A 22,688-nucleotide genomic window follows, 5' to 3' on the forward strand; every position below is an offset into this window, starting at 1 on the left:
CCTTGAAAACCTTCGACAACACGTTGAGTGCCTCTTTAGACTGTTTTTGACTTCTCCTCCCAGAATCCCTGAGGCTGGACAACTGCTCTTAACTGTAGAATTAATGTGGTTTGACACCGTCTTATCTGCCATGGCTCAATGCTGTCAATCCCTGGGATTTGTAGTTTGGCAAGGCACCAGCTCTCTTGGGCAGGGCAGGCGGCAGACCTTGTAGAACTATGGCTGTTTAAAGAGATGGCTGTTAAAGAGATGTCAAACTTCATTCATTCTATAGTGTACATCAGGCATGGATAAACTTGGGCCCTCAATGTGTTTTGGACTTTGATTCCCACAATTCCTAACAGCCAGACTGAAAGGGAAAGAGTTGCGATTGAAGAAAAAATACAGTTGTCTAGGCTTGAGGCAGAACAGAGAGAACATGAAATTGAAAGAGAGCAAGCTAGAATGGCCCATGAGGAAAAAATGTTGCAGTTAAAGATGAAAGTTGCGGAGATGAGGGCAGGGCTCCCCAATCCTACTGCCACCGTTGAATTTACCTCATCAGATTCAAAACAGTTCCCAAAATATCAGAAAGGAGACAATATGGAGGCCTATCTTGCTAGTTTTGAGAGGACTTGCCTAGATTTAGAAGTTCATGAGGCAAAAAGGATGGTTCATTTACGTGGCAGCCTAAAGGAAAAGTTGGAAGTCTCAACGCCAACCCAACGAGGCAGGACTCTCCTTCTTTCAAAGCCACAAGATGAGTGATCTGTTTTAACTGTCAACAAGAGGGACACAAAGAATCAGTGTGCCCAAAGTAAACTAACATGAAAAGACCAGCAACCCCTCCTAAATCTGTTAAGTGGTCAAGCAGGCAAAACAGCCTACAGAAGATAAAAACCCAATGGAGAGTGCTGCCAAAGTGCTAAAAGTGTGGGAGGGTGAAGGAGAATTTCAGCCGTGACTTTATGGAGTAAATAAGGGGGAAGTAATGGGACTTAGAGGTACAGCAGCTGAAGTCACCCTCATCCAAGCTAAACTGGTAAAATCAGAACAAACAGGAAGTATCGAATTGGGAATCCACAGTCCCTAATTCGAAGTGCCATTAGCGGGGATCCCCATAATATAACAACAGTATGAGGGAAAATGGCAAATGGGAGTCATGGAAGAATTAGAAGTGCCCATTCTTATAGGCAATGACCTCGCTAAACATTGTAACAGTGTTAATGTGGTTGCAAGGAGTAGAGTACATGTTGAGAGTGGTTCAGAAAATACCTCAGGACCTGACACCGAAGAACAAAATGAAACTGCAGGATATACCACTGCGGCTGGATACTGCTCACGCTTAGCATTTCCACAGTGAACAAAGGGAGGGACCTAGGGACTGCGTTTATGTCACAGCTGATGCAAGAAATTCTCCGAGCATGTGGCATTAAGCATCTGACCACCACCCTATACCATCCACAAATGAATGGCTTGACTGAAAAGTTCAATGGTACACTCAACCACATGATCAAAACGTATGTGCAGAGGAACCTGAACAAATGGGATCAGAAGCTACATTTCCTGTTTACATATCGAGAGGTTCCACAGGAGAGTACCGGTGCATACGATATATTAAAGAATGTGTTGATGAGTAGACCGGTATTGAAGGTACAGTAGAGTCTCACTTATCCAACGTAAATGGGCCGGCAGAATGTTGGATAAGCGAATATGTTGGATAATAAGGAGGGATTAAGGAAAAGCCTATTAAACATCAAATTAGGTTATGATTTTACAAATTAAGCACCAAAACATCATGTTATATAACAAATTTGACAGAAAAAAATAGTTCAATACGCAGTAATGCTATGTAGTAATTACTGTATTTACAAATTTAGCACCAAAATATCACGATGTATTGAAAACATTGACTACAAAAATGCGTTGGATAATCCAGAACGTTGGATAAGTGAGTGTTGGATAAGTGAGACTCTACTGTACCTGAGTTTTCTAAGCCTTTCATACTTACCACTGATGCATCAAAAACAGGGTCAGGAGCTGTATTAAGTCAAAAGGACACAAATGGATATTTGAGACCCATCTTATATCTAAGCAGAAAGTGGTTAGAAAGGGAACAACATCTGGCAGTGATTGAAAGAGAATGTCTGGCCATAATTTGGGCCATTGATAAATTAAAACCCTATCTTTGGGAAAGGGAGTTCTCAATATACACAGACCATTCCCCACTAAGGTGGTTAAACCAAGTAAAAAGTACTAACAGTACATTAGTAAGATGGAGCATAATGTTACAAGATTATCAGTTTAATGTAATTCACATTAAACGGAAAGATAACATTATAGCAGACGCTCTATCCAGGATTCCAAGAAGAGACAATTGAATAGGAAACAGGAGGGTGAACAGTCCAAAGGAGATAACAAGTGGTAAAGTATACAAAGTATGTTTATGCATGATGGTGTAAAAAAATGGGTTACGGTTATTCGATGACTAATGACCATGTAAACGTGAAACATGATAAGTATTTTAATGCTTATGTATATTATTTTAGTGTAAACTTAATTTGCAATTATTTTATTAGATATAGATGTTGCATATTGCTTTCGATGAGATTAAAATCTCACCTCCAGCAATATTTTTTAAGAGAAGGGGCATATGTAACGAAATGCCTAGTTATAATGTAGAGTTTTTAAATATGTTTGTTGATGTTGGGATTTGACCTACCTTATAGGGCTGGCGTGTGAGCAGCCATTTTGTGGTTCTCAGGGAGCAGCAGCACCAGGAGGAGCTATTTTGCATAAGAGCGACCTGATTGGTCGTATGCAAATGAGCGGGTGCCAAGATTTGAAAGATGAGAGAGTCAAGGATGGCAGTTGAAGAAAAAAAGAAAAACCCAACTGAACATTCTATGGGAGTTGAAGTCAGTATGTGAGGGAGTTAGCTGGAGAGTCATGATAGTTTTGTTGTAAGTAAGAGTCAGGGAGGACATAAATGAAAGGTGGTCAGAGAAGTTGTTCTGCCTCCATGCTCAACTAAATGAACTGGAAGGAACCATAGCACGAAGGACAGATTGGAGACTGTATTTGGTGAAAAAAAAATATTTTATTAATAGACAAAATTGATCTCTTTTCCTCTTGTTGCCACTGTGAAGTCTCTTGTGAGGAAAGAAATCTTTAAGTCTATGCAGTTCTGGATAGATATTGCCACAGAGTATAAAGTCTTGTAATGATTGGATTCTTTGTATCTTTGAGATGACTTCAATGCAATGTTGACATGGCTTTCTCTATTGCTGTAGTCCAGGGGTCCCCAAACTAAGGCCCGGGGGCCGGATGCGGCCCTCCGAGGTCATTTACCTGGCCCCCGCCCTCAGTTTTATAATCTATATATATAAAAAGGTAATGGAATCACGGCGCTGGACAAAACAACTAAACTAAATGCCCCACAACCTCAAAAAGTGACAGCACAACCTCTCATCTACGCCTCTAGGTTCATACAACAAAAAGAAAAGAAAAATAAAGTCCTAGCCACAGCAATGTGTGGCTGGGCACAGCTAGTGTATGTATATATATATATATAAAGGGTAATGGTATCACGGCGCCGGACAAAACAACTAAACTAAATGCCCCACAACCTCAAAAAGTGACAGCACAACTTCTCATCTACGCCTCTAGGTTCATACAACAAAAAGAAAAGAAAAATAAAGTCCTAGCCACAGCAACGTGTGGCCGGGCACAGCTAGTGTATGTGTGTGTGTGTGTATATATATATATATATATATATATATATATATATATATATATAAAGGGTAATGGTATCACGGCGCCGGACAAAACAACTAAACTAAATGCCCCACAACCTCAAAAAGTGACAGCACAACTTCTCATCTACGCCTCTACGTTCATACAACAAAAAGGAAAGAAAAATAAATTCCTAGCCACAGCAACGCGTGGCCGGGCACAGCTAGTATGTGTAGGTAATGGAATCATGGCACCGGACAAAACAACTAAACTAAATGCCCCACAACCTCAAAAATTGACAGCACAACCCCTCATCCACGCCTCTAAGTTGATACAAGAAAAAGAAAAGAAAAATAAAGTCCTAATTAGAGGGAGAGGAATAATTGTTTTTTATCCAATTGCTGCCAGTTAGAAGGCTAAGCTCTGCCCACTTGGTCTCTTAGCAACCCACTCAGCCCAGAGGACAGGCAGAGTTAGGTCTCACTTAGGCCTCTTCCACACTGCCTATAAGATACAGATTATCTGATTTGAACTGGATTATCTTGACAATTAAATTGACTACAAAAATGGCTTGGATAATCTAGAAGTTTGGATAAGTGAGACTCTACTGTACCACCATACTTCGCCACAGCAACGCGTGGCCGGGCACAGCTAGTATAATATATTGTATATACATATAATGTTGATAATAATATTATAATGTAATAATAATAATAATAATAATAATAATAATAATAATAATAATAATAATAATAATTTATTTATATATCGCCCTATCTCCCGGATGGGACTCAGGGTGGTTTACAGTCATAAAAGCAAAACGTTACATAACGACATAACACACATTATTAAACAAGGTAAAATAATACAATTATAACAATAAATCACACTTACATGACCAGATCAAGGGGGCGGAAAATACAATATAACACTAATAATAATACCATATAATAATATTAATTATATATTATATATTACATATAATATTACTAATAATATTACAGTATAGTGGTATAGTTCAATACAGTAATATATAATGCTAATATTGTGCTATGCTAATAATATAATATGTTGTATGTACATATAATTTGTAGGCCACTCTGAGTCCCCTTTGGAGAGAGAAGGGTGTGATACAAATGTAGTAAATAAATGCAGTAAATAAATAAATAATAAATAAATACATTTTAGACTTAGGCTCACCCAAAGTCTGAAATGACTTGAAGGCACACAACAACAACAACAACAACAACAACAACCCTAATTAACTTGACTATCTCATTGGACAGAAGCAGGACCACACTTCCCATTGAAATCCTGATAAATGTATGTTGGTTAAAATTGTTTTTATTTTTAAATATTGTATTGTTCTTTCATTGTTGTTGTTGTTGTTGTTTTTGCACTACAAATAAGACATATGCAGTGTGCATCGGAATCTGTTTGTATTTTTTTCAAATGATAATCCGGCCCCTCAACAGTCTGAAGGATTGTGGACCGGCCCTCGGATTAAAAAGTTTGAGGAACCCTGCTGTAGTCTATGGCTTTTTAATCTAATTTGAATACAGTACCAACGTGACGTGAATTTCTGTGATCCTTTTTGCTTCCTACACTTACTTCCAGTGCCTCACCAACTGACAAAATCTAACTGACAAAAAATAACTGCCATTTCAGGCTGGCAGGAGCCAAGGCTAAGCTCCGCCCCTTTAGAATCTTAAAGAGACAGGGCAGCAGATAATGTTTTGCCTCCTCGTGGCATGACAGAAGCAGTCAGAAGAATAAGTTAAAGATAATCGAAAATCTGTATTTACGTAGTATCGCATTCCTTTTTATGAAGAAAAAGATTGAAGGAGAGTTGTACTGAAACGTTTCTTAACTACTAAGCATTTATACCTTTGTAACGATTACGCTTTTGCCACAAGAACGCCATAAATAAATTACTGTTACTCTTTAAATAAAGACTCTTTCTCAGTATCCTGAATATAATTCAAGACGTCACAAAAGTTGAAAGAAGGATTAAGCAGTCATTTACTTATTTGTTAGTATATTCGCGTAAGCGGATAACCTGACCTCTTCTTGACGGTTTATCATTTTGATGAGATAATTAAGTAAAGGGACTCTTCTACTACGCACCAAGTTGGAAGTGCCTTACATATTTGAATGTTGGCAGCGGAGGGATAGCCAACAAAAGACTCCCTTGCCTGAAGGGTTCTGCAGGCATCACTTAGGAGAGGGTATGCGTCCCAACCGCCTTCGAGTTGCTGTTCGGAAGGACTGGACAAGAAATCATCAAGGAACGGGACATTGTAAGTTATGTACAAGACTTACAGCAACACCTCAGTACCATCAAAGACAGTGCAGCAGTGAATCTGAGAATGGCACAGCATCGCCAAAAGCAACAAAGTGACTTAAAAGCAAGACACCAAAATTTCTAAACCAGGGACCAAGTCTTGGTGTTGCATCACAGACCCAAGAAGAAGCTAGAGGTGGCCTGGGAAGATCTTTACACTGTACTGGCAAAAATGTCTAATGTAAATTATCTTGTAACCATAGGTACTGATGGGGGGAGGAGTAGAAATTTGCATGTAAATATGTTACAGCCATATTACCCTAGGAGTAATGTAGTGCTGAAAGCAACAAATACAGAACCTCAGGCATTTGCGCTATCAGTCTGGAGAAAGTTAAACTGGGAAAGTACTCCGCCTGACGTGACAATATACTCTGACTTGACCTCTGACCAGAGGTGGCAACTACAAGTGGTCGTGCAAGAGTATAGGGAGATATTTTCTAATTTCCCAGGAGAACTAACCTGGCACTACATCGTATTGACATGGGGGGAGGCAAAGCCTATAGCTTCAACTCCATACAGAGTCATTGGGGAACACGCCCAGATAATCTCTACTGAGATTCAAGAGATGCTAGAATTAGGGCTGATTGTTTCATCAGATAGTTCTTGGTCTTCTCCAGTCATCTTGGTACCCAGACCAGACCATCCAGTTCTGTGTAGACTATTGAAAGGTTAAGCAAGTGATTGTCCCAGATGTATACCTCATGCCCCATGTGGAAGAGCTTGTAGAAATGATCAGCACTACTAGGTACATCTCTACCTTGGATCTCACCAGGCCTGTAACGAGGTTTTTTTTTTAGGGGTTCAACCCCCCCCCCCCGAAATTTTTCAAGTTATAAACAAAATCTCGTTTACTCATGAATTTTAACTGGTTAACCAAATCCCCATGCTAAGTCTATGAGATGCAAAACATTAAGAGTCCCTCCAGGCACTATCTCAAGCAGATATTGACAGGTTTGTAGCGGGGAGGGGTATGTGCTAGGGGTTCAAACCCCCCCCCCCGAAATTTTCAAAACCCCTCCCGAAATTTTTTTCTGGCTACGGCCCTGGATCTCACCAAAGGATATTGGCAGGTGGCGGTAGATCCAAAAGATCAAAAGAAAAAAGCCTCTGTAACTAGATATGGATTATTTGAATTCACTGTCCTTGCTTCTGGGTTAAAAAATGCACCAGCCACCTTCCAAAGATTACTTGATGTTGGTAGGTCTAAAGGACATTGCACAGGCGTTTATTGGTGAAATTGCCATATATAGTAACACCTGGCAGGAACATTTAGAACACCTTTCTAAAGTAATAGGATTAGGGCAGCAGGATTGACAGTAAAAGCAGCCAAGTGTCAGCTGGCCAGGCCCCAGGTAAAATATTTAGGACATTTTGGTAGGAAATAGAAGGATTTTGCCAGATATAAATAAAGTAAAGGTCATCCAAGATTGGCTGAGGCCAAGAACCAAAAAGAAAATTCGAGCCTTTCTGGGTGTAATGGGGTTCTATTAAAGATTTATCCCCAATTTTAGCTCCCAGGCTACTCCTTTATATGACTGTGTCAAAAAGGTTCAACTGGATAAAATAAATTGGACGAGACAGTGTCAGGACACATTTAATTTCCTCAAACAAGCGGCGACTACTAAGCCCTTGTTAAAGACCGCAGATTTCTTTCAAACATTCATTTTATCCACAGATGCTTCAAAAGTTGGGCTCTGTGTTGTGTTAAGTCAGTCTGGGCCCAATGGTTCATTGCAACCAATTTTATATCCGAGCCATAAGTTATTAGACAGAGAACAACATCTATCTGTGACAGAATGTGAATGTCTGGCCATTGTTTTGGTAATAAATAAATTAAAACCGTATTTATGGGGGCAAAAATGTATATTGTATACTGATAATTCTCCATTAAGGTGGCTGAACCAGATTAGAGGCACCAATAGAATTGATCCGATGGAGCTTAATGCTTCAGGATTATAATTTTGACATCATACACGTAAGGGGAAAGGACAACGTCATGGCCGACGCTCTATCCAGAGTCATAGATGAAAATCCCTTTCCATAGGTGAGCCGACGGTGAAACTAAGGAAACCTGTGTGAATCAAAGTGTTAAAATATACTTTATTGAAATATATTTGGATATTATCTTTTAATTTTTTTAAAGGATGAAACTAAGAAAAAAGGTAGGTTGAATATGTGTAAACGTTGATGAATATTACCTATGTAATAGTTTAACCAAAATGTTTAAGCTGTAATGTTTATAGATGCTTACATATGTAGCTTGTAGTTGTCATCGTTCACACCCATTGCTTCAATGAGGCTTTTAACCTCATTATTTGCAATGACTTTTTGGGTGGGAACAGCTATCCTACTGTGATGTCCCATGGGCCTCGGAGTTCTGACCCCAGCGCCATTATGGATCATGATGACGACAACATGGGTTTTTTGCCGTCTCAGCAGGAGACGGAGTCATTCCAGATGCCTGTTGTTGACAATTCTTGCCAAGAGCCCATTAAAACGGACCTTGAACAAGCTTTTCCCAGCGCCTCTCCCCCCTTCGCGAGAAAAGAGTTCTATGCGGCGAGTCGGGGTCAAAAAGAACAAACAAGGAGAAGCACCAGATTAGCAGTCAGACAGGACGATAATTAGCTAAGTTTCCCCTGGGAATTTGCAGGGAGGAATGCATCTGGATGAAGTTGTGTTTCGCTTCTCTTTCCCTTGGGAAAGGAAGCTCTGGACACCTGCTCTGCAGGAAAATTGAGGTTCTTTAAAAGTTCCCCGCACCAAGGAATCCGTGCGGAGTCAACAGATCAGCTTCAGGACTAACTTCGGTTCCAGCCTAGTGTGGACTGCGTTTTAAGTCTGCAACTCCAGTTTCTTTGTCTTGCCTTGCCTTGCCAAGTGTTCATGAACTATCTCGTCATGTTTCCAGCTTTACATCTTATGCCAAGTATTCAGCCTTGTTTCCAGTTCCTGCCTTGGACTTACTTTGAACTTTAGAAATACTTTGGACGCTTTCCCCACTCTACTGCTTTGAAGTAGAGTGTGTTTCGGTTTTGGGATTACCACTTTGAACTCTAATATTAAATACTGGACAATATATTTCTGGACTATATTTGACCTTCCCTGAAAGGTCTATTGCTGGACTACATTTTCTATTTGTTTTTATTCTACTATATTTCCTTAATAAAGATATTAGATTGTATTTGGCCTCCGTGTGTTGGTTCTTAGTGCTCCGCTGCCAGGGCGTGACACCTACTCGGATCTGCACGCATTATTCGCAGATAGATCACAAAGTCCTAGACACTTGGAAAGTGTCCGACATATGATTCAATACAAAAGGCAGCATAGTGAACTTGTTTGCTGTTTAGTAAGCTTATGTACCTAATAATAATAATAATAACAACAACAACAACAATAATAATAATGTGGTTTTAACATTTTGCCAGTGAAAAAAAACTGCCTTGATAAATCTAGTTATTGTTACTTTGGCTTTGTTGGCTTTTAAATTTATACCTTAATTAGTCTTAATCCTAAGTTTTGTCTCCTTAATGTTTAGGTGTGAAAACAATTCTGTTATATCATTGTGGTGGTGCAACAGGTTAAACCGTTGATTATACCTCACAATATCTGAGGATGTCTGCCATAGATGTGGGCGAAACGTCAGGACAGAATGCTTCTGGAACATGGCCATACAGACCGGAAAAACCGAAAGTTTTATTATTATTATTATTATTATTATTATTATTATTATTATTATTATTATTTGCCGCAGGGCAAGAGTGTTGCTAAGGCAGACATTTTGGAGTGCGGAAAGGTCATAAATAAAATTCCGAAGAGAAAGAAATGTGTATCCAAAAGAACAGATATGTGTGTGTATATATCTATATATATAAAAATGTAATGTGCGTTTTATTATGGAGTAAACAGCAAAACTACTGAACCAAATCACGCCAAATTTGGCCACAAAAGACATAGTCTTTCAAACAAAAAAAACTAGAAAAATAAAGTCCAAATTAGAGGACCAAGAAAAGCTGTTTTTTCCCCTAGCTGCCAGTCAGAAGGATAGGCCCCGCCCACTTCGTCACCTGGCAACCTCCTCGGCCAAGAGACAGCCAGGGTTCAGTTAGGCCTTTTCCACAGTGCCTATAAAATACAGATTATCTGATTTGAACTGGATTATATGACAGTGTAGACTCAAGGCTCTTCCACACACCTATATAACCCAGAATGCCAAGGCAGGATAATCTACAGTATCTGCTTTGAACTTGATTATCTTGAATCCACACTGCCATAAAATCCAGTTCAGTCTGGATCTTATACAGCTGTGTAGAAGGGGCCTCATATAATCCAGTTCTAAGCAGATAATATAAGATTATAAATATAATATACAATAATTGCTGTGGTATAATAATACAAAACAATATCTAAAATCAGGACACTAAATAAAGAGCAACACTCTGAAAACGGGAATTCCAGAAAGGAAACAACCAGGGCCAGCTAACATCTCCCAACAAAGGATTCCCCCAGGCAGGAAGCAGCCAGGCTTTGAAGCTGCCAGGTAATTAAATGCTAATCAAGGTGACTCATTGCAGCATTCATACTTGCTGCACTGAGACTATTAATTGCTATTCAACCTGGGCAACCAAGGATTCCACAAGGTAGAAAGTGGCCAGGCTTGCAAGCAGCAAGGCCATTCAGCGCTGTTCAACCTGGCCAACCAAGATTTCCCCTAGATAGAAAACCCTCAGGTTTTGAAGCCACGAGGCTACTCCGTCCCATTTAACTTGCCCAAGGAAGGATGCCCCTATATAGAAAACTGCCAGGCTTTGAAGCAGCAAGGCTATTCAGTGCAATTCAAATGGGCCAAAAAACCATTCCCCTAGAACCCAAGTACCCAGCCTTCCAAGCAGCAAGCCTATTCTATTGCATTCCAGCTCACCAAACAAGGATTTGCAAAAGAAGAAAAAAGGCTAGGCTTTGAATCTGCAAGTCCAGTCATGTCCAACTCTGGAGGGTGGGTGCTCATCTCCATTTCTAAGCCGAAGAGCCGGTGTTGTCCATAGACACCTCCAAGGTGATGTGGCTGGCATGACTGTACCATTTCTGCGGGAAGATAACGGCGCTCCACACAGTCATGCCAGCCACATCACCTTGGGGGTGTCCATCGGGAGCTCCAGATGATTGATAGATAGATAATGATAGACAAGATAGAGCTAGATAGACAGACAGACACTAGACCAGGGGTCCCCAAACTAAGGCCCGGGGGCCGGATGCGGCCCTCCAAGGTCATTTACCTGGCCCCCGCCCTCAGTTTTATAATATAATATTTTTATATCAGTTTTAATAATATAATATATTGTATATAAATATAATATTGATAATAATCTTATGTTATACAATTTAATACTAATAGTAATACCATATAATAATATTAATTATATGTTCTATATTACATATTATATAATAGTATAGTGGTATAGTTCACTATAGTAATATATAATGCTAATATTGTGTTATGCTAATAATATAATATATTGTATGTACATATAGCTGCTCTGAGTCCCCTTCGGGGTGAGAAGGGCGGGATATAAATGTAGTAAATAAATGCAGTAAATAAATAATTAATTGTAGACTTAGGCTCGGCCAAAGTCTGACATGACTTAAAGGCACACAACAACAACAACAACAATCCTTATTAACTTGACTATCAGTGGCCTGTAGCAGGCCCACACTTTCCATTGAAATCCTAATAGGTTTATGTTGGTTAAAATTGTTTTCATTTTTAAATATTGTATTCTTTTGTTGTTGTTGTTGTTGTTGTTGTTGCACTACAAATAAGACATGTGCAGTATGCATAGGAATTTTGTTTGTATTTTTTTTCAAATGATAATTCAGCCCCTCAACAGTCTGAAGGATTGTGGACCGGCCCTCTGCTTCAAAAGTTTGGAGACCCCTGCACTAGACAGACATAGATAGATAGATCGTTAGATAGATAATGAATTGCGCCATCGGGGGCGCCAGATGATAGATAGATAGATAGATAGATAATGATAGACAAGATAGAGATAGATAGACAGACAGACACTAGACAGACATAGATAGATAGATCATTAGATAGATAATGAACTGCGCCATCGGGGGCGCCAGATGATAGATAGATAGATGATAGACAAGATAGAGCTAGATAGACAGACAGACACTAGACAGACATAGATAGATAGATCGTTAGATAGATAATGAATTGCGCCATCGGGGGCGCCAGATGATTGATAGATAGATAGATAGATAGATAGATAGATAGATAGATAGATAGATAATGATAGACAAGATAGAGAAAGATAGACAGACAGACACTAGACAGACATAGATAGATAGATCATTAGATAGATCAGGGGTCCTCAAACTTTTAAAGCAGAGGGCCAGTCTACAATTCTTCAGACTGTTGAGGGGCCGAATTAGCATTTGAAAAAAAAAATGAACACTGCATATGTCTTATTTGTAGTGCAATACAACAATAACAATTAAAGAACAATACAATATTTAAAAATGAAAACAATTTTAACCAAAATAAACCTATCAGGATTTCAATGGAAAGTGTGGGCCTGATATTGGCCAATGAGATAGTCAAGTTAATTAGGATTGTTGTTGTTGTGTGCCTTCAAGTCATTTCAGACTTTGGGCGAGCCTAAGTCTAAAATATTTATTTATTTACTACCTTTATTTACTACATTTATATCCCACCCTTCTCACCCCGAAGGGGACTCAGAGCAGCTGTATGTACATACAATATATTATATTATTAGCATAGCACAATATTAGCATTATATATTACTATATTGAACTATACCACTATACTGTAATATTATATGTAATATATAACATATAATATTATTATACGGTATTATTATTAGTATTATATTGTATAACATTAATATATATTATCAATATTATATGTAATATAATATTATATTATTATAATATATTATATTACTACTACTACTACTACTACTACTACTACTAATAATAATAATAATATATTATTATATTATAATAGATAGATAATATAATTATTATTATTATTATATGTGATATCCCTCCACCCCCCAAAAGGTCTAACTGCCATTCTGGACCAGAATGAAGAAGACGGGGCCAGGAAGACTTCTTTCCACCATGTCTCCTGTATCATTTTAATGATGTAATAATATATAATAATATTATACTATACTTATAATATATTGTATATACATGTAATATTAATAATAATACTATTATGATGTAATACAATGTAGCAATAATTATAATTCACTATTATAATTGTATATTTATATTACATGCAATATTACTAATAATATTGAAATATTAGTCGTATAATATAATATATTGTACGTATATATACTTGTAAACTGTCCTGAGTCCCCTTTGAGGTGAGAAGGGCAGGATATAAATATTGCAAATAAATAAATAAATAAAATATATACAATATATTATATTATTAAAACTGATATAAAAATATTATATTATATAAATGAGGGCGGGGGCCAGGTAAATAGCCTTGGAGGACCGCATCCGGCCCCCGGGCCTTAGTTTGGGGACCCCTGAGATAGATAATGAACTGCGCCATCGGGGGCGCCAGATGATAGATAGATAATGATAGACAAGATAGAGCTAGATAGACAGACAGACACTAGACAGACATAGATAGATAGATCATTAGATAGATAATGAGCTGCGCCTTCGAGGGCTCCAGATAGATAATGATAGACAAGATAGAGATAGATAGACAGACAGACACTAGACAGACATAGATAGATAGATCGTTAGATAGATAATGAATTGCGCCATCGGGGGCGCCAGATGATAGATAGATAGATAGATAGATAGATAATGATAGACAAGATAGAGATAGATAGACAGACAGACACTAGACAGACATAGATAGATAGATCATTAGATAGATAATGAGCTGCGCCACCGAGGGCTCCAGATAGATAATGATAGACAAGATAGAGATAGATAGACAGACAGACACTAGACAGACATAGATAGATAGATCGTTAGATAGATAATGAATTGCGCCATCGGGGGCGCCAGATGATAGATAGATAGATAGATAGATAGATAGATAGATAATGATAGACAAGATAGAGATAGATAGACAGACAGACACTAGACAGACATAGATAGATAGATCGTTAGATAGATAATGAATTGCGCCATTGGGGGCGCCAGATGATAGATAGATAGATAGATAGATAGATAGATAATGATAGACAAGATAGAGATAGATAGACAGACAGACACTAGACAGACATAGATAGATAGATCATTAGATAGATAATGAGCTGCGCCACCGAGGGCTCCAGATAGATAATGATAGACAAGATAGCGCTAGATAGACAGACAGACACTAGACAGACATAGATAGATAGATCGTTAGATAGATAATGAATTGCGCCATCGGGGGCGCCAGATGATAGATAGATAGATAGATAGATAATGATAGACAAGATAGCGCTAGATAGACAGACAGACACTAGACAGACATAGATAGATAGATCATTAGATAGATAATGAGCTGCGCCATCGAGGGCTCCAGATGATAGATAGATAATGATAGACAAGATAGAGATAGATAGACAGACAGACACTAGACAGACATAGATAGATCATTAGATAGGTAATGATAGACATGATAGCTAGATAGCTAGATAGAGACATGATAGATTTAGGCCTGGGCAAACTTGGGCCCTCCAAGTGTTTTGGACTTCAATTCTTACAATTCCTAAGAGCCTCTGGCCCTTTTCTTTTCCCCTCAGCTGTGCGGATCCCTGGCTCTTGGCAGTCTCCTTCCCGCTTGGCCAGGGAGGCCCACCCTCCGCCCCTCCTGCCATTGCACGGAGGCTTCTCCCATTCCCTTTCTAGGAAAAGTATGTAGGGAGCCGAGGGCGGGAGGAAGAGGGAGGAGAAGCGAGGAGGAGGGCGCTGGCCTTGGGCCTCGGCGAAGGAAAAGGGACGAAGGAAGGAGGCGGACGGCGCCGCTCTTCTCCAGCCCCTTCCCCTCCCTGAAGGAGACCCTCGGCCGCCATGACGGGCAGGTAGGAGAAGGAGGAGGAGATGGGGGGCTCCTGAGGGGCTTGTAGGCTGCATCTTCTGCACTGTCCAGTTAATGCAGTTGGACACCACTTGAGCTCCCATGGCTCGGTGCTATGGCATCCTTGTAGTCTGGTGAGGCACCAGCCTTCTTTGACGGAGGAGGCTAAGGACCACCATTCCCATGTCCCCATCGCATGTTATTGTTTATTTAAGCTTAATTTCCGGTTATTTTTCGGTCAGTTTTATAATTTTATATTGAGATTGTTTTATCCACTGTTTTGAGGGTTTGGAGTATAAGCCCTATGAGGAGAGGCTTAAAGAGCTGGGCATGTTTAGCCTTCAGAAGAGAAGGCTGGGAGGAGACATGATAAGGGCCATGTATAAATGTGTGAGGGGAAGTCATAGGGAGGAGGGCGCAAGCTTGTTTTCTGCTGCCTTGGAGACTAGGATGTGGGACACTGGCTTCAAACTACAGGAAATGAGATTCCACCTGAACATTAGGAAGAACTTCTTAATTGTGAGAGCTGTTCAGCAGTGGAACTCCCTGCCCCGGAGTGTGGTGGAGGCTCCTTCTTTGGAGGCTTTTAAGCAGAGGATGGAGCCCCAGTGGCGAAGTGTCTTAAAGCACTGAGCTGCTGAACTTGCAGACCGAAAGGTCCCAGGTTCAAACCCCGGGAGCGGTGTGAGCGGCCGCAGTTAGCTCCAGCTTCTGCCAACCTAGCAGTTCAAAAACATGCCAATGTGAGTAGATCAATAGGTACTGCTCCGGTGGGAAGGTAACGGCACTCCATGCAGTCATGCCGGCCACATGACCTTGGAGGTGTCTACGGACAACGCCGGCTCTTCGGCTTAGAAATGGAGATGAGCACCAACCCCCAGAGTTAGACATGACTGGACTTAACATCAGGGGAAACCTTTACCTTTACCTTAAGCAGAGGATGGATGCCATCTGTCGGGGTGCTTTGAATGCGGTTTTCCTGCTTCTTGGCAGGGGGTTGGACTGGATGTCTCACGAGGTCTCTTCCAGCTCTAGGATTCTATGATTCTTCAATTTGTTATTTGTTTGTTTTCAGCATTGAATGTTTGCCATTTTGTTACTTTGCTGGAAATTGCCCTGAATCCCCTTGTGGAGATAGGGCAGGTTATAAATAAAGTATTATTATTATTATTATTATTATTATTATTATTATTATTATTATCATCATTATTTTATTGAGCCCTGACAGTTAAAGTTGGGTTGGTCGCACTGCATGCATTCTTGCACCCTCAGAGTAGTTTGGCTTGACTCTCCTTTTGAAGGTGAAACCCAGTGGCGATCGGTACATTGAGTGCAGTGCCTAAACCCCTTGGCCAGCACTTAAAAACAATCGCAGCTGACAAAATAACCATCTGTCAGCAACAAAAAGCCATCCTATTTGGTTCTGAACACATCATTCGCTGATAGATCACATAGTTTCAGACCAGGCATAATAATATAATAATATTAACTTTATTTTGTATCCTTCCTCCATCTCCCTGAAGGGACTCGGGATGGCTTACAGGCATGGGCAAACTTCGGCCCTCCAGGTGTTTTGGACTCCATCTAGTTGGAATTGCCTGATTTTTCTGCCCACAGGGATATTCTTGCTGTTGCTGAAGGAACATTTAGAGGAGTGGTGGTTCTTCTTCAAACCTTTCCTTGATTTGAGTCTAACTTGGAAGAGGCTGATAGCTATCCAGTGGGTGGCTTTCACATTGTTCAACCTTATTTCTTTCACAGTTAGTAGCAACTTCCCATCACACATCGGGGGGCAAAGCCAGCTAGCTAATAAAGTCTATCAGTAGGTATAGGTTTAATACATCCTGTGATTATTCTACATATTCCATTCAATGCTATATTCACCTGAAACATGTGGGCAGATTTATGCCAGATGGGGCAGGCATACTCAGCAGTTGAGTAAGACTAGGCCAGGACTGATGTTCTTATGTATTAATTTTGGGTCTGCACCCCATGTGCTATCAGTAAGTTTCTGCAGGATGTTATTGCGTGCAGCTGCTTTGTGCTTGGTGTTCATACAGTGTTTCCTAAATGTTAGTGTTCGATTTAAGGTGATGCCGAGATATTTAGGGTGGGATCAGTGTTCAAGGTCTTGCCTTCCCAGGTACCTTTCAATTTCCTGTTGGCTTCACAATTACATAGGTGGAAAGCACACACTTGTGTCTTGGCAGGATTAGGCTTCAATTGGTTATCTTTGTAGTAGCTGGAGAGATCTTTCAGGACATTAGTAAGTTGGTTTTCAACTACTGTAATAATAATAATAATAATAATAATATATAATATAATAAGTGAAGAATCTGCTCTGATTGAAGTAAAAAATCAGAAACTCCTCAAAGCACAGAAGACAAAAAACCAGTACAAGAAAACCGCACTACAAACTAGAGCTGACAGCTGGCACAACAAAACATTGCATGGAAAGTTCCTTGACAAAATTGAAGGAAAAGCTGATAAAGAGAAGACCTGGCTCTGGCTCACAAATGGGACCCTGAAGAAGGAGACAGAAGGCCTGATCCTTGCAGCCCAGGAGCAAGTCATCAGGACAAATGCAATGAAGGCCAAGATCGAAAAATCAGCTGATGACCCAAAATGCAGACTGTGCAAGGAAACCGACGAAACCATTGATCATATCTTCAGCTGCTGTAAGAAAATTGCACAGACAGACTACAAACAGAGGCACAACTACGTGGCCCAAATGATTCATTGGAACTTATGCCTCAAATACCACCTTCCAGCAGCAAAGAACTGGTGGGATCACAAACCTGCAAAAGTATTGGAAAATGAACATGCAAAGATACTGTGGGACTTCTGAATCCAGACTGACAAAGTTCTGGAACACAACACACCAGACATCACAGTTGTGGGGAAAAAAAAGGTTTGGATCATTGATGTTGCCATCCCAGGTGACAGGACCTCAAGATTGAACTTCAAAGACTCTGGCAGAAACCAGTGCAGGTGGTCCCGGTGGTGATGGGCACACTGGGTGCCGTGCCAAAAGATCTCAGCCGGCATTTGGAAACAATAGACATTGACAAAATTACGATCTGCCAACTGCAAAAGGCCACCCTGCTGGGATCTGCGCGCATCATCCGAAAATACATCACACAGTCCTAGACACTTGGGAAGTGTTCGACTTGTGATTTTGTGATGTGAAATCCAGCATATCTATCTTGTTTGCTGTGTCATAATAAAATATATAATAATAATATAATGGATACTGTTCCATTAATCAAGCGGATGCCACAAGGGGGCACTAAAGAGAGAAGAATAGTCTTTTTTTGGGTGGGGGAGAGGTATTCCCCCCACCCATGTCACCGATGTGGAAATAACAGGAAAACGGAAAAATTGTTTTCTTCCTTCAGTCCACCCTCCACCTACATAAAATGGACTATCCTTCTCTCTCTACTGTCCCCAAATGTCCTCCGCCCAGATAATGACAGTACCAGCAAGAATATAATATAATAATAATAATAATAATAATAATAATAATAATAATAATAATAATAATAATATTTCTCTCTTCCTCTGGCACCGTACCTTCCAGAACAGGGCTTTCTGTGTCATGTAGCTGCAAACTAAGTACCACATTTCTCTCTATGAAATTTTTCTATCAGCCTTTTGAAGTGTAGAATTAATATAGTTCAACACCATTTGAACTGCCACAACTCTATGCTATGGAATAATGGGATTTATAGTTTTACAAGGCCCTCCCCTGCCAAAGAGTGCTGAGACCTCACTGAACTACAGCTCCCAGTAGCTCCCGGTAGCTGCCCACCGAGTAACACATTTTTTCTCACTACTAAAGTTTTCTGTCAGTCTTTGAGATTCTTAACACTGTAGAATTACACCGTATTTACTCAAGTCTAATGCGCCATCAAATCTTATACGCACCTCAGTTTTCAAAACCCTGAAATCTAAAGTATTTACCATATTACACAAATCTAATGCGCACACTAACCTTGGGAAGGTAATTTAGTCAAAAAAGATGAGCATTATAATTGAGTAAATACGGTAATTGAGTAAATACGGTAATTAATGACACCACTTTAACTGTCATGGATTGATGCTATGGGATCGTGGGAGTTGTCATTTTACAAGATCTGTAGCCAGTGCCTCAATTCTACATCTACAGTTTGGCATCCCTTGAACTGCCATGGCTCCATTTATATGGAGTCATGAGAATTGTTGTTTGGCAGGCTAGGACTTTATTGGAGTCTCCTGAGTAAATTGTAAATATTAAAATGTAAATGTGTTTACAATTACTGCAGTTTCCTCCCCATTAATAAAAATGATGTTGCAGCAATCATTGGCATAATTGTGGCTAACAGTTTGTAAGGGTGATTATTTTTCTTTTCTTTAGCACAGGTCATATTGAATATTGAAGGGCCACTGTCACATGGTTATTAACAGAGTACTGGAGGAAAGGACTGTCAAGTCTCTTTGTTCTTTTAAATCATTGTCCTTATTTCATGGGTGTTTTTTAGTAGACTCATCTCTTTTTCTTGCTTTTCTTAATGTATCTTCTCATCCCTCTAAACTCAGCCACTATCATATCAACTATTTCTCTTCATCTCATAGCAAAACATTATTTCACAAACACCACAAGTCTGCATTCTCACAGTTACTCTCTCTTTTTCCATTTTCATTCCTTACTTTGTACTCTGTAATGGCATTAAATAATAGAGGTGGTAGTATAGCAAAATATAAGGCACCAGCAGTTTTCATACAGAAATATTGAAACATGGGCTGGTTCTACACTGCCAAATAATGCAGTTTGAACTTGTCAGTCTAGACTGAGAGACATGTAATGCAGATTGAACTGCATTATATGCACCTACACTGACAATATTTGTAACAGTGTTCAGCCATTGTGACCTGTAAATCGTTTAGATTATTCTGTTTTCAGTGGAAGAAATAAATATGTCTCTGTAGTGATCTTAGAAATATAAATGACTATAATGTTTATGTATCCATTATTATCTACACCTTGAATAAGTATAAGCAAGAACTGGGAAGGGTTGAGGTATGTATGTATGTGTATGTGTGTGTGTGTGTGTGTGTGTGTGTGTGTATATATATATATATATATATATATATATATATATATATATATATACACCATCATATATATGTGAACCCAGCTTCTGTCACCTGTTTGGTATAAAAGGATCTGAGATCAGAAGCAGTGGAAAAGAGGATTTTTTTTCTTCCCTACACCATGGAAAGTAACTGGAAGAATGTAACTCTGGAAATATATACCTTTTTGGCCTTAATCCAATTGTTATCCCTAACACTCATTGAGTGTGGATTACCAAAACAATATAACTATGGTATTGCAGTCATGATTTCAGCTGGTTGACTTATCTAGTTGTCATTGATTTAATGGATTTACTCCATTTACTCAGACAGCATTCTACTCTGAATTATTGCAAATTTTTTCTAGGTAAGAGTGCATAGGACTCCAGCCTGTATGTCATGAAATTCATTACCTGTCACCGGTGTTTTGAGCTTCAGGCAGAACCTTATATATTGTATTTCTTCAATTCTAAGATGCACTTTTTCTCCATATTAAGATCTCTAAAAATGGGGTGCATCTTCAAACTGTGGGTGCCTTTGTATCTATCTCTATCTATATATTTGTTTCTGTTGGTGATACTAAAATGTGTGAGCATCTTAAAATTGATGAGATCGTAGAATCGAAGAAATATGGTATGAAAGGCGATGTATATAGCTTTCTCTTCACAGTCATCTGTTTGCTAATGTGGTTTTGATTTTGAAAGTTTAATTAACCAAAGAAAATGTTATTCTACAATCAGAATACTCTACATTTCTCCTCAACATAAACAAAGGTTCTCAGTAGATTTTCAGTAAATTATAGTTCAGTTTGTAAAAGTCACAATGGCTTTGCTTTTCATCTCTACCTTCTACAATCATTACATCTTATGAGACTGTGGTTCCTCAAATAGTGATATTTCTGACCAGCAGACTAGGAAAAGGATTTAGGATGTATTATAGCTATGTGTACTAACAGGTAGATTAATGACAAAAGACCTCCAAGAGCGTATTTTCACCTCCAGATGTGTGAGCAGAAGTGACAAGTGTGGAAATAAAGGGGCTTTTATCAAGCACCTTAGTCAGATGTTGCTGTTTTTGTGTGCCTTCTAGTTGTTTCCAACCCATGCCAACACTATCACAGGGTTTTATTGACAATATTTGTTCAGAAGAGGTTTATCATTGCCTTCTTCTGAGGCAGAGAGAGGTGTCTTGCCCAAAGTCACCCAATGGGTCTATGGCTTACCGTGGATTTGAACCCTTGTCTCTAAAATCATAGTCCAGATATCACCGTCAAGTAGTTGTTAAGGAAAAAAGTTATATTTTTTAGTTCTGATATTTTTCTGTATTAAAAAATGAAACAAATAGATTTTAAAACTGTATTTTAACTTGTAATGTCTCTGATTGCACTATCTAGCTGGAACGCTGAGGTAGTGCTGCTATCTTCTGCTTCTTTCCTTTGCTTTTTATTAAGGAGCCAATGTTCTACATTATTGGATTTTGCTGCCTTTGTTTTCACTCCTGTGTGTGTATTAAAATGTTAGGAAAAGTAAGACTAGCTCATAAGCACACATCAGAATATCATAAAATGGTAGATAAAGAGAAGAGGGTGGGGAAGGGTGGGGAAGCCTAGATCACCAAAACAACATAAATATTAGAGGCATGACTTCAGCTTGTGTAATGTGATGCGCTCTCCAAGATGGGCGTGGAAAAAGGATTGTATAAAGAAACAGAGTGTATCTGCAACACTTATGTATCCCAGAGTGAATGTAGTGAGGAAAGGAATGTAAAGTATGTTTCCTTTCCGGGCATCGTGATATTGTGACAGCATGTGACTTTTGGACCGAGTTTCAAAGCCAGACTGTTTTCCCAAGCAACATAAAGAATATTACTTACTGCAAAACTATGAAAGAACTTATTACAGAAGATTAATTTTAGGAGTATGTTTTGTATCTTATTGTTTTTTGCTAAACTGCCAAAAACCTACCAGGTTTATTTCCTGCAGTGGCTTTCAGTTTAATTCCTTCTGTATTTTTAGTTTAATGCAGTGAAGAATAATATTTTGAAATCCAGTTTTTCTCAAATTGATCTGAGAGTTCTACAACCTCTTCATACTCACCAAACTGTTTATCAGTGGAACTGAAGAAAACAAGTAAGATGATAAACTAGCTCTGGAACGGAAGGAGTTTTATGACAAGGATGGACTTTGCTTGTTGTGATTCGCACTTCTGAGAAGAATGGTTATCTGGAAGAAACAGATTTCCTGAAACTTAAAAGTGGATTTCTCTTCTCATACTGGTTTCTTTAAAAAGAAAAAGAGGTAGTCAGTCCTATGGCTGATATGAAACTTCGGGAGCTAGCATCCTCCAGACTCTATCAGCGGCGGCAGGATCGTCTGAGTGGCACAGTGGCATTATTCAGTGATGGGAAAGAGAGGGCAGCTGGGATATTTGGGTAGGTTATATGAAT

General features: G+C 39.2%; 1 protein-coding gene across 3 annotated transcripts in view; it reads left to right on the forward strand.

Annotated features, from left to right (window-relative positions):
- Positions 1-14,566: 14,566 nt before the first annotated feature.
- lims2 (LIM zinc finger domain containing 2) overlaps positions 14,567-22,688 on the forward strand; it is a 38,113-nt gene continuing 29,991 nt past the window's right edge. Inside the window, exon 1 of one of the 3 annotated variants that reach the window (XM_008106473.3) lies at positions 14,567-15,135. In XM_008106473.3, the coding sequence (XP_008104680.2) occupies positions 15,125-15,135 (11 nt within the window). In that variant the 5' untranslated portion in view covers positions 14,567-15,124. Of the gene's footprint in view, positions 15,136-15,164; positions 15,266-21,897; positions 22,674-22,688 lie in introns of those variants that run through there. The other 2 variants (XM_062976400.1, XM_003218441.4) reach the window with 2 other exon arrangements.

The sequence above is a fragment of the Anolis carolinensis genome, chromosome 3 (assembly GCF_035594765.1).
Source record: "Anolis carolinensis isolate JA03-04 chromosome 3, rAnoCar3.1.pri, whole genome shotgun sequence".
Classification (NCBI taxonomy): domain Eukaryota; kingdom Metazoa; phylum Chordata; class Lepidosauria; order Squamata; family Dactyloidae; genus Anolis; species Anolis carolinensis.